Source organism: Crassostrea angulata, chromosome 7, assembly GCF_025612915.1.
Source record: "Crassostrea angulata isolate pt1a10 chromosome 7, ASM2561291v2, whole genome shotgun sequence".
NCBI classification, from domain to species: Eukaryota; Metazoa; Mollusca; class Bivalvia; order Ostreida; family Ostreidae; genus Magallana; species Magallana angulata.
Window position 1 is genome coordinate 28585680 of NC_069117.1, and position 19556 is coordinate 28605235.

General features: G+C 31.6%; 1 protein-coding gene across 2 annotated transcripts in view; it reads left to right on the forward strand.

The window, feature by feature from the left end:
* LOC128155182 (GTPase-activating Rap/Ran-GAP domain-like protein 3) overlaps positions 1 to 19556 on the forward strand; it is a 130044-nt gene that overhangs the window by 54063 nt on the left and 56425 nt on the right. The window contains exon 1 of one of the 2 annotated variants that reach the window (XM_052816776.1): positions 5574 to 5893. The exons of the other annotated variant lie outside the window; for it this stretch is intronic. Coding sequence (XP_052672736.1) covers positions 5781 to 5893 — 113 coding nt within the window. The 5' untranslated portion in view covers positions 5574 to 5780. Of the gene's footprint in view, positions 1 to 5573; positions 5894 to 19556 lie in introns of those variants that run through there. 2 annotated transcript variants of the gene reach the window in all.

Genomic DNA, 19556 nt, shown 5'->3' on the forward strand with positions numbered 1-19556 from the left:
TACGTTATCTTTAATAACATTGCACTTATAGGACAACTGTCCACGAATTAAGTATACTAAAAGTGTCCTTGACTTAATGCGCAAAAATTTACAAGTGTGTTAAGGAGGCTGAGTTTATTTTTCATTGCGCATAATTTTGCGCTTTTCACTAAAACGTAGTTTATTCATACTTTTAATGAAAATTTTTCAATTTTATTTATAAGATTTGAAACAAACAAAATAAAGGAAAAATATTGATCTTTTTTAAGGAAAATTTTATTTTAAAACGCTTTTTTGTGGTACGGTAGGTGAGAGTTGCCAGTTAAAATGAAGCTTTGTACATGTAGGAGTGCGTTTTAAGAAATAGCATAAAAGAAAAAGTAAAAATCGTACGCCTTAGAACATCTATAGAATACCGCTATCCTTGGGAGGGTTTTTCTTGATTTTTAAATGAATCAATTATACCAATCTAGATTGTAATACTCCAAATACATGTATATAGCAAAATTATGGGTTTTCAAATATTTTGAGATGAGATGCATAGGACATTGAGATGTTACTTAAAGGTAGTTACAAAAGAATCATACATGTACTATGTCAAAATGAGAGACACCATATGACAATAAAATTAATCTGACACATAATATTTTTCAACCTGACCTTTAATTCAGAGATTGGTTCAATATCAGTACTTTCATTTCATTGGCAGCACTCCATTTAGAATGTTTCAACTGGACAGGGTAAAATGAATAGAAAATATATTTCAAACAAGGATTTTACACAAAATTATCGAACTTCGCCTTTGATCCAGAAAACTGATCGCTGGCCACTGAACGCCCTTTCCCCACAGACAAATATAGGTGAAGAGTGATTTCACCTTCGTCACAGGCAAAGTAGATAATATGCTCCGGACAAATCCTATATATTGACAGAGAGACGGATGGACATACTGATTATTACTTGGCACCCGCACAGCGAGGTCCTATCGAAATCATGTTTTTGGAAAGGAATAAATAAATGAATGTTTCATGTAATTGTCTTACAAAGTTCATTGTATTCAGTAAAGATTTCGTGCATTAAATTAATGAATATTAACTGATAAGGTTAAACATCTTTAGGATTAAAACTAAATGAGAAAAATCACACTTCCAGCAGAAAAAAATGTTTGCTTAAACTTTTTAGCTTAACAATGGAATAAAAAACAAGGGTTATATGTAATGATACATTGTACAGTGAAGAAAACGCCTATAGTGAAAGAAGGTGTGACAACTTGAATAATTAAGCTTAATTATAAGAACAATATTCTCCCTGACTCAATTAATGCTGCTGAGTAGCCATTTCACCCACAGTTAGTAGTTATTTCAACGATTTTTACTATATTCCACCTTTACAGTTACGTCACTTGGCCAAGCTTTTTGACATTTTTCCTCTCTCGGGACAACTACTGCTCAGGAAACATTGATAACAAGTAAGCTTGTAGGAAGCGTTGACGCATTTGGATATCCCTGGTTCTAATAAAAGGTCCTGATTTATTGGGTTAGTGAACATTACACTACGCATTCACTTTTGAAGAAAAAAAGTTTCAAGGGTTTTTGTTTAATCGCCCCTGTGGTTTGACTGACAACTAGGAGAGTTCTTTAAAAGAAATAACATGTATCGATAGCCTTGCTCCTACGTTGCTTTTCACGAGCACTAATCAATTTCAAATATGAAACAATGATAATTGAAATTGGATGACTGACAGAAAATGTTAGTATTTCGATAGCTACTTTCGTTTATTCCAATTTGAGTAGGTTTAAGACTTTAGTGCATTTTAAGCTCATTACATTCAAGAACTATACACAAGCCTTTAGATTTTCGTTGCCACAACTAACTTTTTTTATAATCAGGGGAGAGGATACTTCGCTGAAACATTTTCAAACATATGTTATAAAATGAGAATATTGTTCCTGTCTAGAAATAAATGAAGAAATTAACTTACTTGCCCAATATTTATGTGCGTTAAATTTTCACTTGATATGTGAATTTAGTTGAAACTGATGTGAATTCATAGAACAGTTGGACACATCATTCTCCTTTCATTTCCAACCACCTCCATAGTAAATAAGGAATTCTTCAAATAGGCGTATAGCTAAACACATTCGGTATAATGTATAGGAGGGTAAGCACATGTTTCAACGCAGTAAGATATTTATATCCCCATGCAAATAAAATAAGAATCACCTTGTCCGTCTTTATGTCTGCAATCTTGTCCAGTCCATATCTTTCTTATGGAGGAACATTAAAAGTTCCTTGTACTTCAAAGAAAGATTGTTTATTACCTGAGAGTGGGTCAGGATTTTGACCCAAGGTCATTTGAGCAAGTTCAAGGTCGTTGGAAGGAAAAAATGCATAATTCGTGTCTGGTCTATAACATTCTCATATGGGAAAACAATGGAAGTTCCTACTTCACACAGTATTAAGAATGCTGATAACCTGAGGGTGTGTCATGGTTCGATCCAAGTCATTTGTGCAAGATCTAAGATTTAAAAAAAATGCGTAGTTCCTGTCTAGGTCCGGTTTTGTAAAGGAAAATGATTAGAAGCGAAAACTTGACAAAGGTTATCCGTGACCTTAAAATATGTTTCAAATAGAGAAACACTTGAGTTATTATATTTTCTTATAGCGGGAGTATTATTCGTGAATTTGCTCACAGTACCTCTAGTTCCATGTTAGATAAGACGCAAAAAATTGTAGAAACGCGTTATGAAGAAAACATGACTACCACTGCACTGGTAAGGATTATTGGATGGAAGACTAAACGACCTGGAGTCAAGGCACAATATTCCAGAACGTTTCGATCATTGTCCAACGTTTCATAGTGTCCTACTTTTACTGTTATATCACCACATATGCGCAAACCATACACAGCAGAAGATTATGCATTGACCTTCAGAAAAGGGTCTGTTTATTTTTAGAAACTGATTAAACTAGAAACAACAAGATGTTACTATCATGGATTTATCATCGTTTTTTCCTATGTTAGATTCACTTCTGAGGCCTACAATATGGTGCAGACATTATACAATCTGTATGAGCGACACAGGTGTTCGATGTGCACGCGAATAAAGGCAGCACCTGTAAACAAAATTCCAGTGCATTAGCAGTTATTTTTAGAAAACAAATACCCTTTTATTTACTTAAGATTTTATTTTCTTGTTTTACCTTTATATTTTTAAACTTATTTATACAAACTATAGTTCATGCTGTCTAGATCGGAAAGCAACTAACCGTAACTCTAACAACGGGTTTTTAACATGTACACCAATGGCAGTTGATTACGAGGAGCGAAAAGTAATATAAACATTCCTTTAGTAATTTATGTCGGCTTTAATGAAAATTACCGGTTAGTATTTTCGTAAACGATTATTTTTATTACAATACTAACGATATATATATATATATATATATATATATATATATATATATATATATATATATATATATATATATATATATATATATATATATATATATTATACAAATATTGACTGGGTTTGAAGGCAACATTGATTATATTAGCCCCCGAATGACGAAATATTTTCGTCCTAGGGGGGCTAATATAATCAATGTTGCCACAGTCAACATTTGTTTTGTTATATGAAGAAACAAACCAAAGGACTATATATGATAAGGGCCTAAAATGGCCCCCTAAAATGAACATCATTTTACTATCATTTTTTGTTTTCTTAGTACAGATATATATGTGATGTGTTTATATAATATTTACTTTGATTCAAGTGCCCACAATTTAGAAATATGACATTGTAAAGACAACCTTTTCCCGCCATTTTGCATTTTTAGCGTAAAACAGCTTGTTTTCAAGCAGTTTTTCCTTCCGAAAACATAGAGCGCATTCTTGAACAAATAAAATATTTTAATCAGAGATGTTTTCCCATTCGTAAATAGATAAGAAAAATGTCAATTTTTTGGCTGATTTTGATTGAATTACAGAAATGGCGTAACTTCTGACGTCATATACTGCCAGTGTGTGCAAATAAATCAAATAAAAAGATGAAAAATATATATTATATCAACTCTTCTAAAAAATTAGTAAACATTTTATTGTACCCGAAACACTTTAAAAATGGCGAATTATGGGGGCCAAATTTAACTCTTATCATATATAGTTCTTTGGAAATAAATTGACAACAGATCGCCGAAATTTTCTCAGCTCAACAAAGAATTCACGAATTCAATTCAAAAGTTTATTTCCAAACTATCCTCAGCATCAAACGGTCACTGGTGATATTCCGCTGACCGTAAGAATTAACATACAGATGTTCTACCTGATTTTACTTCACAGTAATTCGCAAATCCTTACATCCGTTATCATAGCAAACCGTCGCATTGCGCGTCCGTTGTTTACTTTCCTTGACTGACTGTCTATTATGACGTCACCTTGTTTTGGAGTCGCGAAGAGTTATTTACGTCATCCTTTACGAATCAACAAATCAAATGCGATTATTTGAAATACAGGGAATGTTCTCTAGATATTATTCTTAGCCGGTCAATATAAAAAAAATATTGACCAGTCAATATTTAATTTTTTTAATATTACAATTATTGACTTCGTCTATATAGAGTTATATAGTGAGACTATACTACTGATTATAACAAATATATATATATATATATATATATATATATATATATATATATATATATATATATATATATATATATATATATATATATATATATATATATGAGAAAAAGAGTTACCAAGGAAACCAATATTTATATGGTAGATAGTATCGATATATTCATTAATCAGTAACGTCAAACATTGGGCATCTACATTATATTTGTCAATGCTGATGATATATTTACACGCAAATAAGAAATAATAGGTAATCATTTGATGTGATCTTATACACAAAGACAGTTATTTCAAATGAATCTTAAAATTAGATGGTTTTGTGTCCGAAATTAAAGGGAAAACCCAGAAGGATACATTTTGTGAAGTTCAGAGAAAACATTAAGAAACAGAATAACCCTCATATGCTCTATTAACAGAGCTGGTAAAGCTGAAATACCAAGTGATTTGTGGTGAACAATATATTGCCAGAATGATAAAATATGTTCAGTTACAATAAACAAAAGAGATAATTATCGATAGCAACCAACAACTATCAACAATTCAATGCGAATAAGAACAAAGGTTTATTATTAAAATCAAATGAATATAAAGTAGTCAATCGGAATCAATTTCATTACTTGTGAGTTGGAGATTAAGGGAAACTAAAGTCCATTCATTTAATTGCTGATTGTCTTCTCTTACCGGGAACCACATCGAGGAAATATTCCATAAAAATAGCGTAAATTGTTACACATTTCGCACATAGATACCGTTTCTCTCGGTGACAGTCTCTAAATAAGCCACAATCAGGGTATTTTATCAGAGAATCATTAACGACTGAACCTGTTACAATGCCTTTGTAGAAATATCGACACGCCGCCGAGTATTGCCCATCTGAAGGCTCTGTGTGGACTGTTGTATTCCACGTGGTTCATGATATTGAATTTATTTTCCCTACGCAACACATGTGCGGCTCAGTTATAAATACGGAATGAATTCACCAGTCTGTTCTTTTCCAAGAAGAGGTCATTTTTACAAAAGATCCTGATTTTAATAGTTGTACATTTTTGGGAAAGTATTCAGTTAAATGTATTCGATAGGGATATAGTGCGATTGCTCATACGTTGGAGGTTTCCAAGTCTAACCGGGTAACATTTCGTACTTTGAATAATTTGTTTCCATGAGTAGTGCAATCATTGCAAGCATGAATCGCCCAAAGGTACGCCATGAAATCAAAAGTTCAAGTTTTGACGGCATTCCCCGCCAACATTCCTCGTCCAGCTTGCTCATGCGGTAAGTAACATCCGTTTTAATGTACTTCAAATGAAGCAGTATCGGATGGATTTAGTTACAGGCATTGAATCAAAAATATAGTAGATCATTATTACTTTTAATTTATTACAGTTTAAGTAAATGTGCGTAAATTTTCTATTCATTATCATTTTAAGAATATTAACTTTCTAGGGTTTCCATGCACTTAGTTTAAGAGTATATGCATGTAAACCACTTTAAAAAGAATGTCACTTAAACATGTACTTGTGATTTGAGCGTAAAAAAGGAACTGAAACTCCGTAGAAAAGGAGTCGTTTAGGGAGTATTTCTACGTCCATATATAAACTGCAAATATGAAAATAAATTATACATGATTGTAATATTGCACACGAGAGTCGCTGTATTTTCTACTGATGTGGCTAGCGTAAACTACCACGTCTAAATAACAACTCACCAAACACCATCAGATTCCGGCTGCCTAAATTATTCCGACCGACATTCTATGTCAACCATTTCTTGCGTCATCACCAGCGTTCTTGACGATCGCTCTTTTGATTTGTCATTTACATGTTGGCGGTAGCCATTGACACAATATTGCCTTCCTAGCTGAAAATCAAAGCCATTGTCACCTCCATATATTCTTGCTGCATCTCTTTTTCTTCAGAAGCATTGTATATGTATGTGAAATGAACAGTTAATAATTCGATTATGTAAAATGTTTTGTAATTATTTCCATCCTTTCTCTCTCTCTCTCTCCCTCTCTCTCTCTCTCTCTCTCTCTCTCTCTGTAAACTGAAATCTTATAAGCATGATTTGCAACATTTGTAATTCATAATGGGTGAACAAGTTCATATTATGAATTTATGAATATCACTTTACATGTAATTTGTATTGTGTATATGGTCTTCGCGCATTGATTTTTGGGGTGAAATGAAGCAAGTATGATACAGCATCACTTTATTTGGCAGATAATTATAAAGTCTCTCTTGATAGAAATGTAAATCCGTTCACTGATCAAAATGTAAATTGACGTGCGAGCAAAACATAAAACATACACTGACACCGGAATCTGTGTTTCTCATTTCCAACCAATATAGAATTAATTTCCTTTCTCATAAGTTGCAAACAAACTATTCATAATTGTGATGTTAGCAAAAGTCCGAGAACAAATGTTATTAACTTGTACGTGATACTTGTTGTATAATATTCAGGTTTTAACCACAGTCGTTTATCACCTTTGTAATGTATGCTTTGGTTGTGAAGTAAAACGCTATACTTAAATATTACGTCCATCATCTAGTAGATTGTTTATTTCGTTCATGTCTATTTTCCTCCCTTTATAATGAATCATACAAGTAAGTTGTTTATTTCGTTCATGTCTATTTTCCTCCATTTATAATGAATCATAAATATCGTAAATATATGTACATCCTTTTCGTAAGACATTTTGTAATCATTGGGATTATGTAAAACATGATTATCCTTTCTTAAGAATATCAACAAATTCAAAATACTTATTTACGCCTTCATCTTTGGGAAGATTTTATGTTTGGGAATTTATTCATAATAGATCATTTTAACGAGGCCGAGTACAGAACGAGTACGCACGCTTTCGCGCAGCGTTTCATTTGTATTGTGACGTCATCTTTTTGCTTGGTTGACGCCATGGCGTGATAGTTTCAACTGCAGACATTCAGCGAAGTTTGTTAAAAATAGCTCGTTTGATGCGTAAAATTCATGTTATATTGTGGAATAAACATAAATGTCTCGAAGTATAAGCTATATTTGGGCTCGGGTGGAAAACGTGAATAGGGTTCAGCAAGCCTAACCCTCTGTCACGTTTTCTTAACCCGCCTAAATATAGCTTAATTCATATATTTCAAGACAGTAACCATGTATTTTATATAAATGACCCTTAATATGTGATGTTATATATTTTTTATTACTTAAATATGCCTGAATGTTTTAATAATACTATATAGATCACCTTTTCCGCCTTTGTCAAATAAAAAATAGCCATTACCTGACAAATCTGGGAAATTGGGCATACAAAATTCAACTTTGATAAGACCCCTTGAACAAACCAGGAGGTAAAAGGTTTTTTTTTATTTGACCATTTGATGCCTTTTAGAAATAACTTCAATATGTAGAACAGAGAAAGAAATCCCTAGGGCAGAAGTTTTTAAAAAATGTAAAAAATGTGCAAAATTGATACATTTCATGCAAAATCCCATAGGGGCCTATGTTAAAGATTAACAAATTTTGAGATGACCCCCTAAACAAACCGTGTGGTAAATGTCTTATTTTTTAATCTTAAAATAATAATTATATCAGTAGAAATTCATGTAAAAAATTTCATCCAAAAATCTAGGGCAGAACAAATTAGACCCGGCCTCGTTAAAAACCTTTCATCTATTACATTCATCACACATAAGGTGGTATGAGACATTTGTCGATATTAATGTGGATAAGAGTACATTATAAATAAAAGTCTTTGACTGGTTTAGAATTTTTAAAGAACTATATATGATAAAAGTTAAATTTGGCCCCCATAATTCGCCATTTTTTAAGTGTTTCGGATACAATAGAATGTTAACTAATTTTTTAGAAGAGTTGATATAAAATATATTTTTCATCTATTTATTTGATTTATTTGCACTCACTGGCAGTATATGACGTCAGAAGTGACGCCATTTCTATAATTCAATCAAAATCAGCCAAAAATTGACATTTTTCTTATCTATTTACGAATGGGAAATATAGAGCGCATGCTTGAACAAGGAAAAATTTTTTGTCACATATTAGTCTTGGCTAGATACATCTCTGATTAAAATATTTTATTTGCTCAAGAATGCGCTCTATGTTTTCGGAAGGAAAAACTGCTTGAAAACAAGCTGTTTTACGCTAAAAATGCAAAAATGGCGGGAAAAGGTTGTCTTTACAATGTCGTATTTCTAAATTGTGGGCACTTGAACCAAAATGAATATTATGTTAACACATCACATACATATCTGTACTAAGAAAACAAAGAATGATAGTAAAATGATGATGTTCATTTAAGGGGGCCATTTTAGGCCCTTATCATATTTCGTCCTTTACAATATTTTTCCAAAAAAGTGTTAAAAATTTTAAAAGCTCCCATCGTCAGCGAGATTCGAACTCATGACTTACAGAACTGTAGTGAATCCTCTAACCCATGGTTATACGCTTCGCTATTAGATGGCAATTGTGGAAAAAAAAATTATGTATAAAGTATACGTTTTATTGTTTTTAATATGATAAATAAAGTTAGCATAGGACGACACATCTGAGCTAAGGAATAGAAGAATCTCACTTTTTTGCCAATTTTACATAACTTTTAACTGATCGTGGTTTTTAAAAGGTACTAAGCATAGTTAGGTATTTAGTTGAAATGTTTATACATGTACTTTTGTAGAATTGCTTGTAATGTATCCTCGTCAAAACCACGGAAATATGCTCACTTTATCATATTTCATTACAATACAATCTTGTAAATATGTAAGTATTTTAAATTTATATATTCTGTTAGATAGCACAGTTAGTACATGTATATGTAAATAATGTAATTCAGTCCATAAACACACTTAAAACACAATCTTTAAATAAATGAAAAATTTGATACTCATCTGATTTCAATAAAAGTAGTATTTGGAAGGTTAACGTTTATTGTTTCATTTACTACCTTACATGCATTTACTTTTATTAAAAATTATATTTGCAATATAGATAATGCAACAAAAAGATTTTTATTGCAGAAATCGAAATCATTCGCTCTGGAAGTATTTAAAAAATTGCATATAAATGTTATCCATTTCTGATATATTTACATTCACATGATTTTTGTCAATAGACCATGTTTGTATCTAGAAAAATGCAACAAAAATCTACTTTGAATATTTCACTCTGTATATAATGGACAAAAAACAATTGCAGTGATGAAATCAATTCGAGTTTAATAATGTCCATTCCTTCCTCCTACCCAACCCACATCAGCTATAAGAAGACTTGCGGTGTTTTTTAATTGATCATGCCGTCGTGTGTGTCTCAAGATATCACTCGTTCATTTCACAGTCATGTTTGAGTATTATGGCTAGTCTATGTGCGAGGAAAATCCATAATTCACTTTCTCGGCTTGAAATCTTATATGGTTTTTGCATTTGAGTATGGTAAAATATCAAGAACTTACTCTGAGCAATATAAGGAAATATTCCTAGCGAAATGATGATTTGTTTATTCCTAGATGAATATCTCAAAAAATGTTATTAATATAATGCTAAACACACCTTATGAATATGCAATTGCCATATTAGTTTTCTCATCACCGATATTTGCATGGGTATGCTTTTTGTGTGCCTAATTGATCTTTTCTGTACAACACTAACAAAAGAGATTATGATTCAAATAATCGCCTTGAAATTAAAACACTCCCTCTCCCTAAATTCGTGTACATTTGAAAATCCACTCGCAAAACTACATGCAAGTCTTCTTACAAAACCAGTTATGCGGTTTGATAGATTGATGTTGATTTCTTCTAATCAACACAAGGTAAAGAGGAGTAATGCACTATTGTTTAAGCTGCTATATGTAGGTACGATTTTATATTTAACCCCTGAGCGCTATATATTGTTGCATTAAGTGTATTCAGCTCTAAGTTAAACGTTCCGACCATTTAAGGTGTATTTTCTATCAATAATCAAATGACATGAATTATGTTAACTTTATAAAATCATATTAACGAGATATTCTTTTTCCCATGGCTTTGGTTCCTCAGTTTTTGTTTTATTCTATACTTTTTGGGTTTTTATAAATAATTATTATTTTTTGCTATATTTCTGCTTTCGGTCTTTAAAGTCGTTTTATTTTGAAAGCTATTGTAATGTTGATCCTTTATTATATATTACACAAACTAATGAGTGGCATATTATTGACCCTCTCGTGACTTTATAATAAAGTTCTGTAGACGACACTTTGTGAAGACCTTTCAAGAGCGGAAGTAAGATAGCTGTGCCTTATGGCCTCCATTATTAGTTTATTACTTGCGGGGTTTTTTTCTGACACAGATTTCTGATCTCTGTTTATCTTTATTGACCTACATCGTAGTTCTAGCTTTGTGATTGAAAATCTAGTTTTTTTCTTTGTGGTAAATATAGATTGAATTGTAATACATCCCGTCGTCTGAACTAAACCGATCTAGACAGTACCATACAAGGTGTCATATTTTATTGAATCCAAGGTTCACTTGCTGAAACTACAGTGCATTAGACTTGCGTTATTGATTTGCTTTTAACGCAAATCTCTGCAGTGCTTAGCATTCCAAATTAAAACCAAACAATTAGATTTCGCTTAAAGAATGCATCAAGATAACCGAATAAAGCAATTCACAAATTCTTCATGATATGATTAAAAGCTTCCTTAAATTTGCATATGTTAATGCCAATTTTCATCAATTTTATTTAAACATTTTATTCAAGAGTTTGAAGATATTGCAAACAGAGACATACTGTCAAAAGCCATAAGTCTCAAAGCAACACTATAATTATTATCTGGTGATGCATACATCACTTTGGATTTAATATTTTCAGCGTTAAAAAGACATTTGGATACTACTTTAAACGAGGTTGATGTGTGAAGAATGATGCCATATTATCTTTTGGCATGGTTAAAATCACGCTACTTTTGCTGTCAATCACTAACAAAAAAACCCATAGATATGATTAAAAAAAGAGGATAGAGCTGAGCTATGCAAACCATAATAGAGTTCAAAGCTTTGGGCCGTCAGAAAATCGACAAATCCTATAATGGAAATGTCTTCAGAGATATGACAAGTTTTAAGAACAGGTTATGACCATTTCTTGACCGTTTTCTGGGATGAATAAAGATTCATACCACAGCTTGTTGCATGTTGTCTCTAAGATAGAATTAAATATAGAATATTCAGTAGATAAACACAAAAACGAGTCACGTATAAACTATGGAGGAAATAAAATGACTAGAATAACTGAAGGATATTTTCTGTGTCATAGTACAACAGAGAAGTTCATTGCTATGCCATTAAAGTTCTATGTAATTGCTATAATTTGGAAGAAAAAAAGTAGATGATCTTGACGTTTATGAATGAGTTTATAAAATCAATGATTATTTTTTTTCCTTTATTGAAAACATTTTAATAAAGCTGAACGGTTTTGCGTTTTATTCCCGAAATAAACAACCCGTCTCGAACATTTCGATATATGTTATTTCTTAAATGTATATTATGTATAACGTGTATTTTGCAGGAGAACAATAAAATAATTACACATACATTAACCCCGTTTTATGACTGATTTTCATTTTAAACTTTGCACTGTTATGGATCTATGCTATGATACCGATCGTCATCAATTATTCACATATGAAGATATAAAGCTAATTAAAACAAATAAGCTCGACTGTAATTAAGTAATATAATCTCCCTGAAAAATTTAATTACCCAGGAATCTGATCGGATTTTGTGATTCTGTAAGGGGTCTGAAAATAGAATATTGGCTTACTGTACATGGAAGTACCTTTGGTATGCAATATAACGAAGCACATATCTGATAGTGTGCAAAGCATGGACGGAACTATCGCGGTGAGGAGAGGCAAATTATCCAAACGGAGTTATACAATCAATACGAGGTGAGTTTGTCAATAACTATTTTAGCAGTAGGAACCAGCAAACACAAACAAATGTTGTAGAGGATTGTTTTAATTGCTTAATTGCAACCTCGTTGTAGTTAACGATTTTATTTTACCCGTAAGTTATATTTTGTTTCAGACGCAATCCCGTTTCCTTGTCCACATTGTTATTTTCAGGAAAATGACCATGAACATGTTTCAACCCTTTTCACCCGTTTTCCTTGTTATTGGGGAAATTGTCTTGTTTGATCTTTACTATGAGTAGGGTTTGTTTTGGTGAAAACCCCCAATCAATTCTACTTGGGTTTTTTTTTAATCTAATATATATCTGCTACATTATACGAAGAGCAAAGGATGAACGCAATTAAACAGCAGTAAAATAAACTTTAGGTTTATCAAACACAATTTCAAAGTTTACGAATGATTGGTATAGTTTGTCATATAGGTAAAAGATTGGGTCAATATTCACTGTAGAACAAATTACGCATAAGTTGCGTCTTGCTATAATACAGCATAAAGTCACTGATGTTTTGATGTATCTTTTAATGATAGTAGGTGTGTTGCTATAGTTCCATTAATTATCTGATGTTTGTTAGGCATGTTTGTCCAACAAGAGTGATTTGGTCGTGAGTCAGCCAGCTGATTTCGAAAAGTACGGTTTGATAAACATTAAGTAGAGGACATGTAGGAAAAGAGTGTTTTATTATATAAAACATGCAGCTATTTCAAACAAACACTGATTAGTTGCAGCCTCCATATGGTAGTGTTCTACCGCAGGAAAGATCGATTACTAACATTACTGTTTATTGCTTTTATATATTACGTTTAAGCACAATGCAAATCTCTTTTATGTGGTTTTGTATTTTATTGAAAAACTAGACAAAACCTTGCGCTATGAAAGACAAAATTGCACGTCTATCTTAGTGTAAGAATGTGGCATGAACCTCTTATTTTTTAAGCAATATATAAAACAGAAAGATCTCTAATTATATTTATTCTTTCATAATAGATTTAATATACATGTAACATGCAAAACAGTATGGTCCAGCTAGATGTCCAGAATATAAAAAGGGGGGATTCTAATCTTCTTCCTACCACCCATTCGAATCTTCCAAAAAAAATTTTATTCCATTTTACTTAGAAGGCGAAGATAATAGAAGAAAGTGTCCATCCCTGAGTTGGATGGTGGTTTCCTTCCACACATTTCAATATTTTTTGATATGCTTTAAAATAGTAATTGTGAGTATGTAAGATAGTTTCTCCTTTTCCGATCCCTTTCCGTCACAGTTTGACACCAGTTTCCAATCTAAAATGTAACCTAATCACTTTTCAATGGTGTGACTATGTCACTGAAAATATTTTTTAAAAATATTCAAGTGTGAATAGAAAGATTTTTTGTTTTTTTTTTTTTATATTAAATTTTCCCTATTTGTTATCAATTTGTGAAAAAAAGTTCCATAATATGATTCTTACTTAACCCACCTTTTAAAAGGTGAAGATATTGGAAGATAGTTCCCCTCCGCGCAATCGGATTTTCTTTTCATAGATTAAAAAAAGTAATTTTTGTGAGTATTTAGGATATTTTCTCCTTTTTCTACAGCTTTTTGTCACAGTTACAGACACCAATTTTTCAAACCAAACACTTTTCATTTGTGTGCCAACATATGTTCATCACTGCAAATGATATTTTAGGAAGAATGAATTGGGTGTGAAGAGATTGGTTTTTATGTTTGGAATGGGTTTTTTTCTTCACTTATTCTTTCAAATTCCACGAAAGAAATGTTCCATTTAATGTTATGGCTTTTTAACTTAATTTATCCCAACCCACCCACGAATCCAAAGATTATGTGTGAATTTAAAGAAATTTTTGTTACGCTATCCCGGTTATTTTCCTAGTCTTCATAATGCGTTCTAAATGTGTATAATTTTTTTTTTTATACATTGATGGACAGCGTGATCATTTAAAGAACTTGTGCAATTTTTTAAAACCAAATTCAAATTTATTCCGGTTTAAATTTCGGATTTTTTATAACTTGTTTTTGCTGAAACTTGACTTTAAATAATGCTAATCCAAAAAATTATAGTACAATGTTTATGTATATTATATAAATGATTGATTAAACTTATGATATTTCCCAGCCTTTTTACTGGTGATAAAGCACAAAAACTCGAGTCCATTATCCTAGTAGTATCGACGTACCTCTGGTAATAATGAACAGCGTTCATTTTTGAAATGTCTCAAAATTATAAAAAGGTTTAAAATATTACCACGTGTGTGTGTGTGGAGGGGGGGGGGGTGCTGTGATTATTATATATGTATATCTTGTGTGATACAATGATATTTCATGTATAAATATAAGATCAGTACTCTGGCTACATTTACTCAGAAAAGACGCCCATATAAAAGATTATAGTTGCTTCAAATCCTCTGCGAATAAAAGCGTCTCAACACATCGGTCTATCACGTAATTACACACCAGTTCTTTCTATACGATTCCTGCTGCTGTAAATTTAGCCATTGATCATAATTAAAGATAAGTAATGTTTAACCCTATATGTTTAAAAAATTAGAATGTTTAAAGTTTTTATGTTAATTTGGTTACACAAAAATTTGTGTGCAGTACAATTGGAAACAAATTATTTGGTTTAGTTACACAATTCATTTTTCCGACATACTATCTTTGTACAAACTTCAGAGTAATTAAATACTGTACTAAAAGTTTTATTTTAAGAGGGCGCAATGGCCTTGGACAGTTTAAAGCTGTATTGGTCTCTTTCAGAAGAAGAGTTTTATATAAATATGTGTGGAAAATTCCGGAATTTTAAAGGTAAAATATTAAGATATTGTTTTTACTAAGCAATTATTGTTTGGCCATAACTAACATTTTGTATGTAAATATCCCCAATATTTAAGCTTTCAAATTTGATAATATTCCTGAGTCCTTATAAAGATCTCTTCATCTGAATTACATTAAAATAGTTTTAAAATGACAAGGGCTATCGAGCCTTCTATATTCAAGTAGTTTTAGTCTATTGAAAAGAAAGACAACCCTAAAAGAGAAAAAAAAAAGAAGAAAAGAAAAAAAAGAGAAAGGCAAAACAAAATTAGTTTTAGCTAAACAAATCATATCTAAAAATTTTCGGTAGGTCCGATTGTTGACCATACAGCCTCCTTAACGCCAAAATTCAAACATCATTACTTACCACGACTGACACCTTGGCATTCCATTATAGTTTTGATTCAACCTAAGATAATTTTAAGAATAATTCATATTAGCAGATGCTAACATTATTTGATTTAATTAACATGAAATAAAATAAAACTTTATTCGAATTTATTAATTTAAAAAAAAAATCATTTATATGAATAGGATAATGATCATGTTACGATCCGTCCTAGTTCGTAAGGCTGTGTCCAATTAATACGATACTGGAGCTATATATACTTACATTTTTAAAAGTTTTATATTTTCTTATAGTCCCTTCTTTGGTTTTATAAACAGCTTTACATTTAAAGAAATACTCTTTGAAGGTTATTACCGTTCGATAAATACACTTCGTGCAACGATACATATAGAAGTATGTAAAAGAATATATACGTAACTCTATGTAAAGCATTCACGTCTTTTCTGGTTTTCGACTAGTCAAATGTAAATTTGATTAATTGTTCATTAAATCAAGATGATAGGAAATTAAAATAGAATATTTTTCTTTTTTTTTACTATCATACAACTTGGCATAGAAAAGTAATCAATGTTTAGAATCTAACAAGGACTATATTTTTGGCGCAATATTGGCATAGGAAAATATCACGTTTCGCAATTCAGAATTGCTGCAGATTAATGAGTTTGTTTTAGCATTTTAAAAACAATAACATTAAGGCCAAAATTAAAAATATTTATATTTCCCCTAACGCGATCGACCCAATTAAATCCCGCCGACTGAATTGGTATTTTTCACCACATTGAAAATACATTTTTTTTAATAAAGAAACCTAATTTTACCTTAAATCGTTTTAAGAAGACCCTCATCTTTTTCGTTTTCCAATCATTTTGAAAGCCTCGATCATTAAAATGAAATATATCTCCGACGAAAGAGAATGTGTTCTTAGTTCACAATCGTGTAAATTAACCCCAGAGACATTAAAATGATAATCATTAATTTAATTCAATAGACGTTTCCACAGCCTCAGTTAACCACAGTGACTTTTGTGATTAATCGATTGTCTTATCTTTTATGGGTATAAATAGGAGTGATGCAACATGTAGCCTACTCTGCATTGAAAATTACAACCGATGTTTATTACTTTTAGTGTTGATATTTAAATTAGTTGGTAGCTTGTAATTAGTTAATAACTGTACCAAATTAATGCTAAAATAATCAGAAAACCGTCTACCTACAGTTATCTTCAAAATTAAAATGATCCTCTACACAATGGTTATCATTGGGTCAAAAGATTTGACTAATACCTCCAAAATATACAGAAGTACAAAGACTGATTTCATTTGTCATTTAGCTACACGTAACACAATTACAAAATGCGGCTAAGCAATATCAATTTTAGTATAAATATTTATTCCAATTTAGTAGTATAAGCTGATAGACGTTCTGACATTCTATCATTTCATCGAAGAATAGAATCTTCAAATCTTCAACAAATATCTACAGAAGTGCAAAGAGCTACACTTATTTTTATCATCCTTTACGTTGAGAAAAAAAGGTAGTGACCTTAATTGGCCTGACCTTATGCGAAAACAAAAAAGTCAAATTTAATTAAACTGGTAGAATCATTTGGTAATATGATCCGTTTGACTGTGTCAAAATTTCATGAATTTCTAATATAAGAATTATGTTTGATAACGATAAGACTCCTTCCTTAATACATAGTTCTTTCGTAATATTAGAAAGTGTTTGTGACGTCAGGGTTAATTTCAGGATTATTGTTGTCAGTATTATAACGCTCCTGAGAATTAACTACGAGCAGTAGAAGTGTTATTTAATTACTTTTATAATGCAAGAAGTTCTTACTTTTCATTCTACTTCTTCTCCCGAGAACATGAAATTGGTAGTCATATGCAATTTTAACGGAATTGTGGGTACGATTCTGACGACAGAAAATTCAGTACGTCAAAGGGAGCAGTAGTTTGGATTTTCTCTTTCTTAGGCGTTGTCGTTACCTCGCGGCGCTTGCTAAGATATCAGTATGATTATCAGCAAAATGTAATATATCTTCAAGGTTTTTTATCGTTATTTTATGCTGTAACGTTAGTCGTATCTTATGCAATTGTTTATTTGATAATGTAACGATTTTTTTTAACGCTTTTAGTAGATCTTGAATTTATGAAATATGTAAGAACAAGAAAGATAACTTTTACGTGAATAGTTGCGCACATTTTTCGAGTTTTTTAATTGATTTTTATTCTGTATGCATAAAGAGTAAGAAAGAGAACTCTGTTTTGCCAAAGAAATGTTTGAGTATAATACCTTTGTCTATGTTACTCAAACGTAGTTTACAAGTTAGAGCTAAGATGCATCACACAAATGTTTCGATCTGTAGAATATACAGAATTTGAATCTTGAATATGCTATTGACAGATTTAAAAAAAAACACCAGCTTTCAATGAAAAGAAGATTTTAAAAACTGATTGTTTTGAGGAATTTCAAAATTATCAATTGATATGGAAATTTCAAGTTCTCAAAGGGGATGCGTTTCGATGCGTTAATATTTTATCATGCAAATGCGAAATAATGAATTTCAATGTTCAGAAATTTATTTTTTCAGCCAATTAATATAATCATCACCACCTCTAAAAACTGTGAAAGGTATTTTTTTTTGGGGGGGGGGGGTGTTTCGTTACTTTTTTTAGGGTTTTTTTTTACCTTTTAATTTTCGACGAATTAATAAATATAAACTCACATTTTATGTGTAGAGACCAATTAAAATCACACATTATATTTTTTAAAATCGAGATTCTTCATAAGGTCCCCTTTCTTTACCCGAAAAAATTAACAGAAAAAAACAATTTTCTATGGGATTTTACACGGTCTGAAAACATTTTTTTACACAGGTATTTTTATGTCGTTTGCTATGCAGTTTTCCCGTAGAACTTTTGTAGGCGTGTCCGTTACTTAGCGAGATACATGTGAAGACGATGTTTTAATATATTTATTTTTTAAATGGATATAGAAGTATATTTGAAAAACCGACAGAAACATCACTCTAATACAATGTGAATTTACATTTTAATTTGGATCCGGAGTCCTAAGCCACATTAAACTAATGATTGTTCTGAAACATTCTACACTCAAGTTTTAAACTGTAGTTTGGAGGCGTTTTTTTTTGGGGGGGGGGGGGATGACACCCGTCGTTTGAAAGAAATCAGCTTTATCTCTTTTCAGATTTATGAAAGAATGTTCTCTGTACAATAAAAATTTTATTTCAAAACTGGCTTTAATCACTTTACAAATAAACAATTTCGTCATTTCCTGTATCATGACTCGATAGAAAGTGAAATAGGAGGCCGTCACACACTTTGTCGCTTCCAATTAAATCTCCCCTGCAGTCATGTGGTATACACTTTCATTGTTCGTGGCATTCTTGGGAAATTACGGTCTTTTTGTATCGATTTCTGTGGTAAAGCACAACATCTAGAAAGGATCACTTTGTCTTGTTTTCTTCTTCCTTCTTCGATTTTTATCGTCCTATTCTTGCCTTTATCAGTACCGTTTTCCACTGATTAAATCATTGGGGGTCAATCACACATAAGGATGGAACCGTAGAACCTTAATTACGTTTTGTTAACGCAAAAAATTAAGTTTTGCTCTTCGGGGTTAAATTAATTTTTTTTTGGTAGGTACATGTTCTTCATTGTTACTGAACACGCATTTGGAACTTATAATTTGCCTCAGTTGGACCACTAATTGTATTACTTGCCCTTATTTTTAGTGGCGGCTTCAATGTACGTTTTATCTTCCAAAGGCTGTATTCATACGTGGAGGTAGAAAA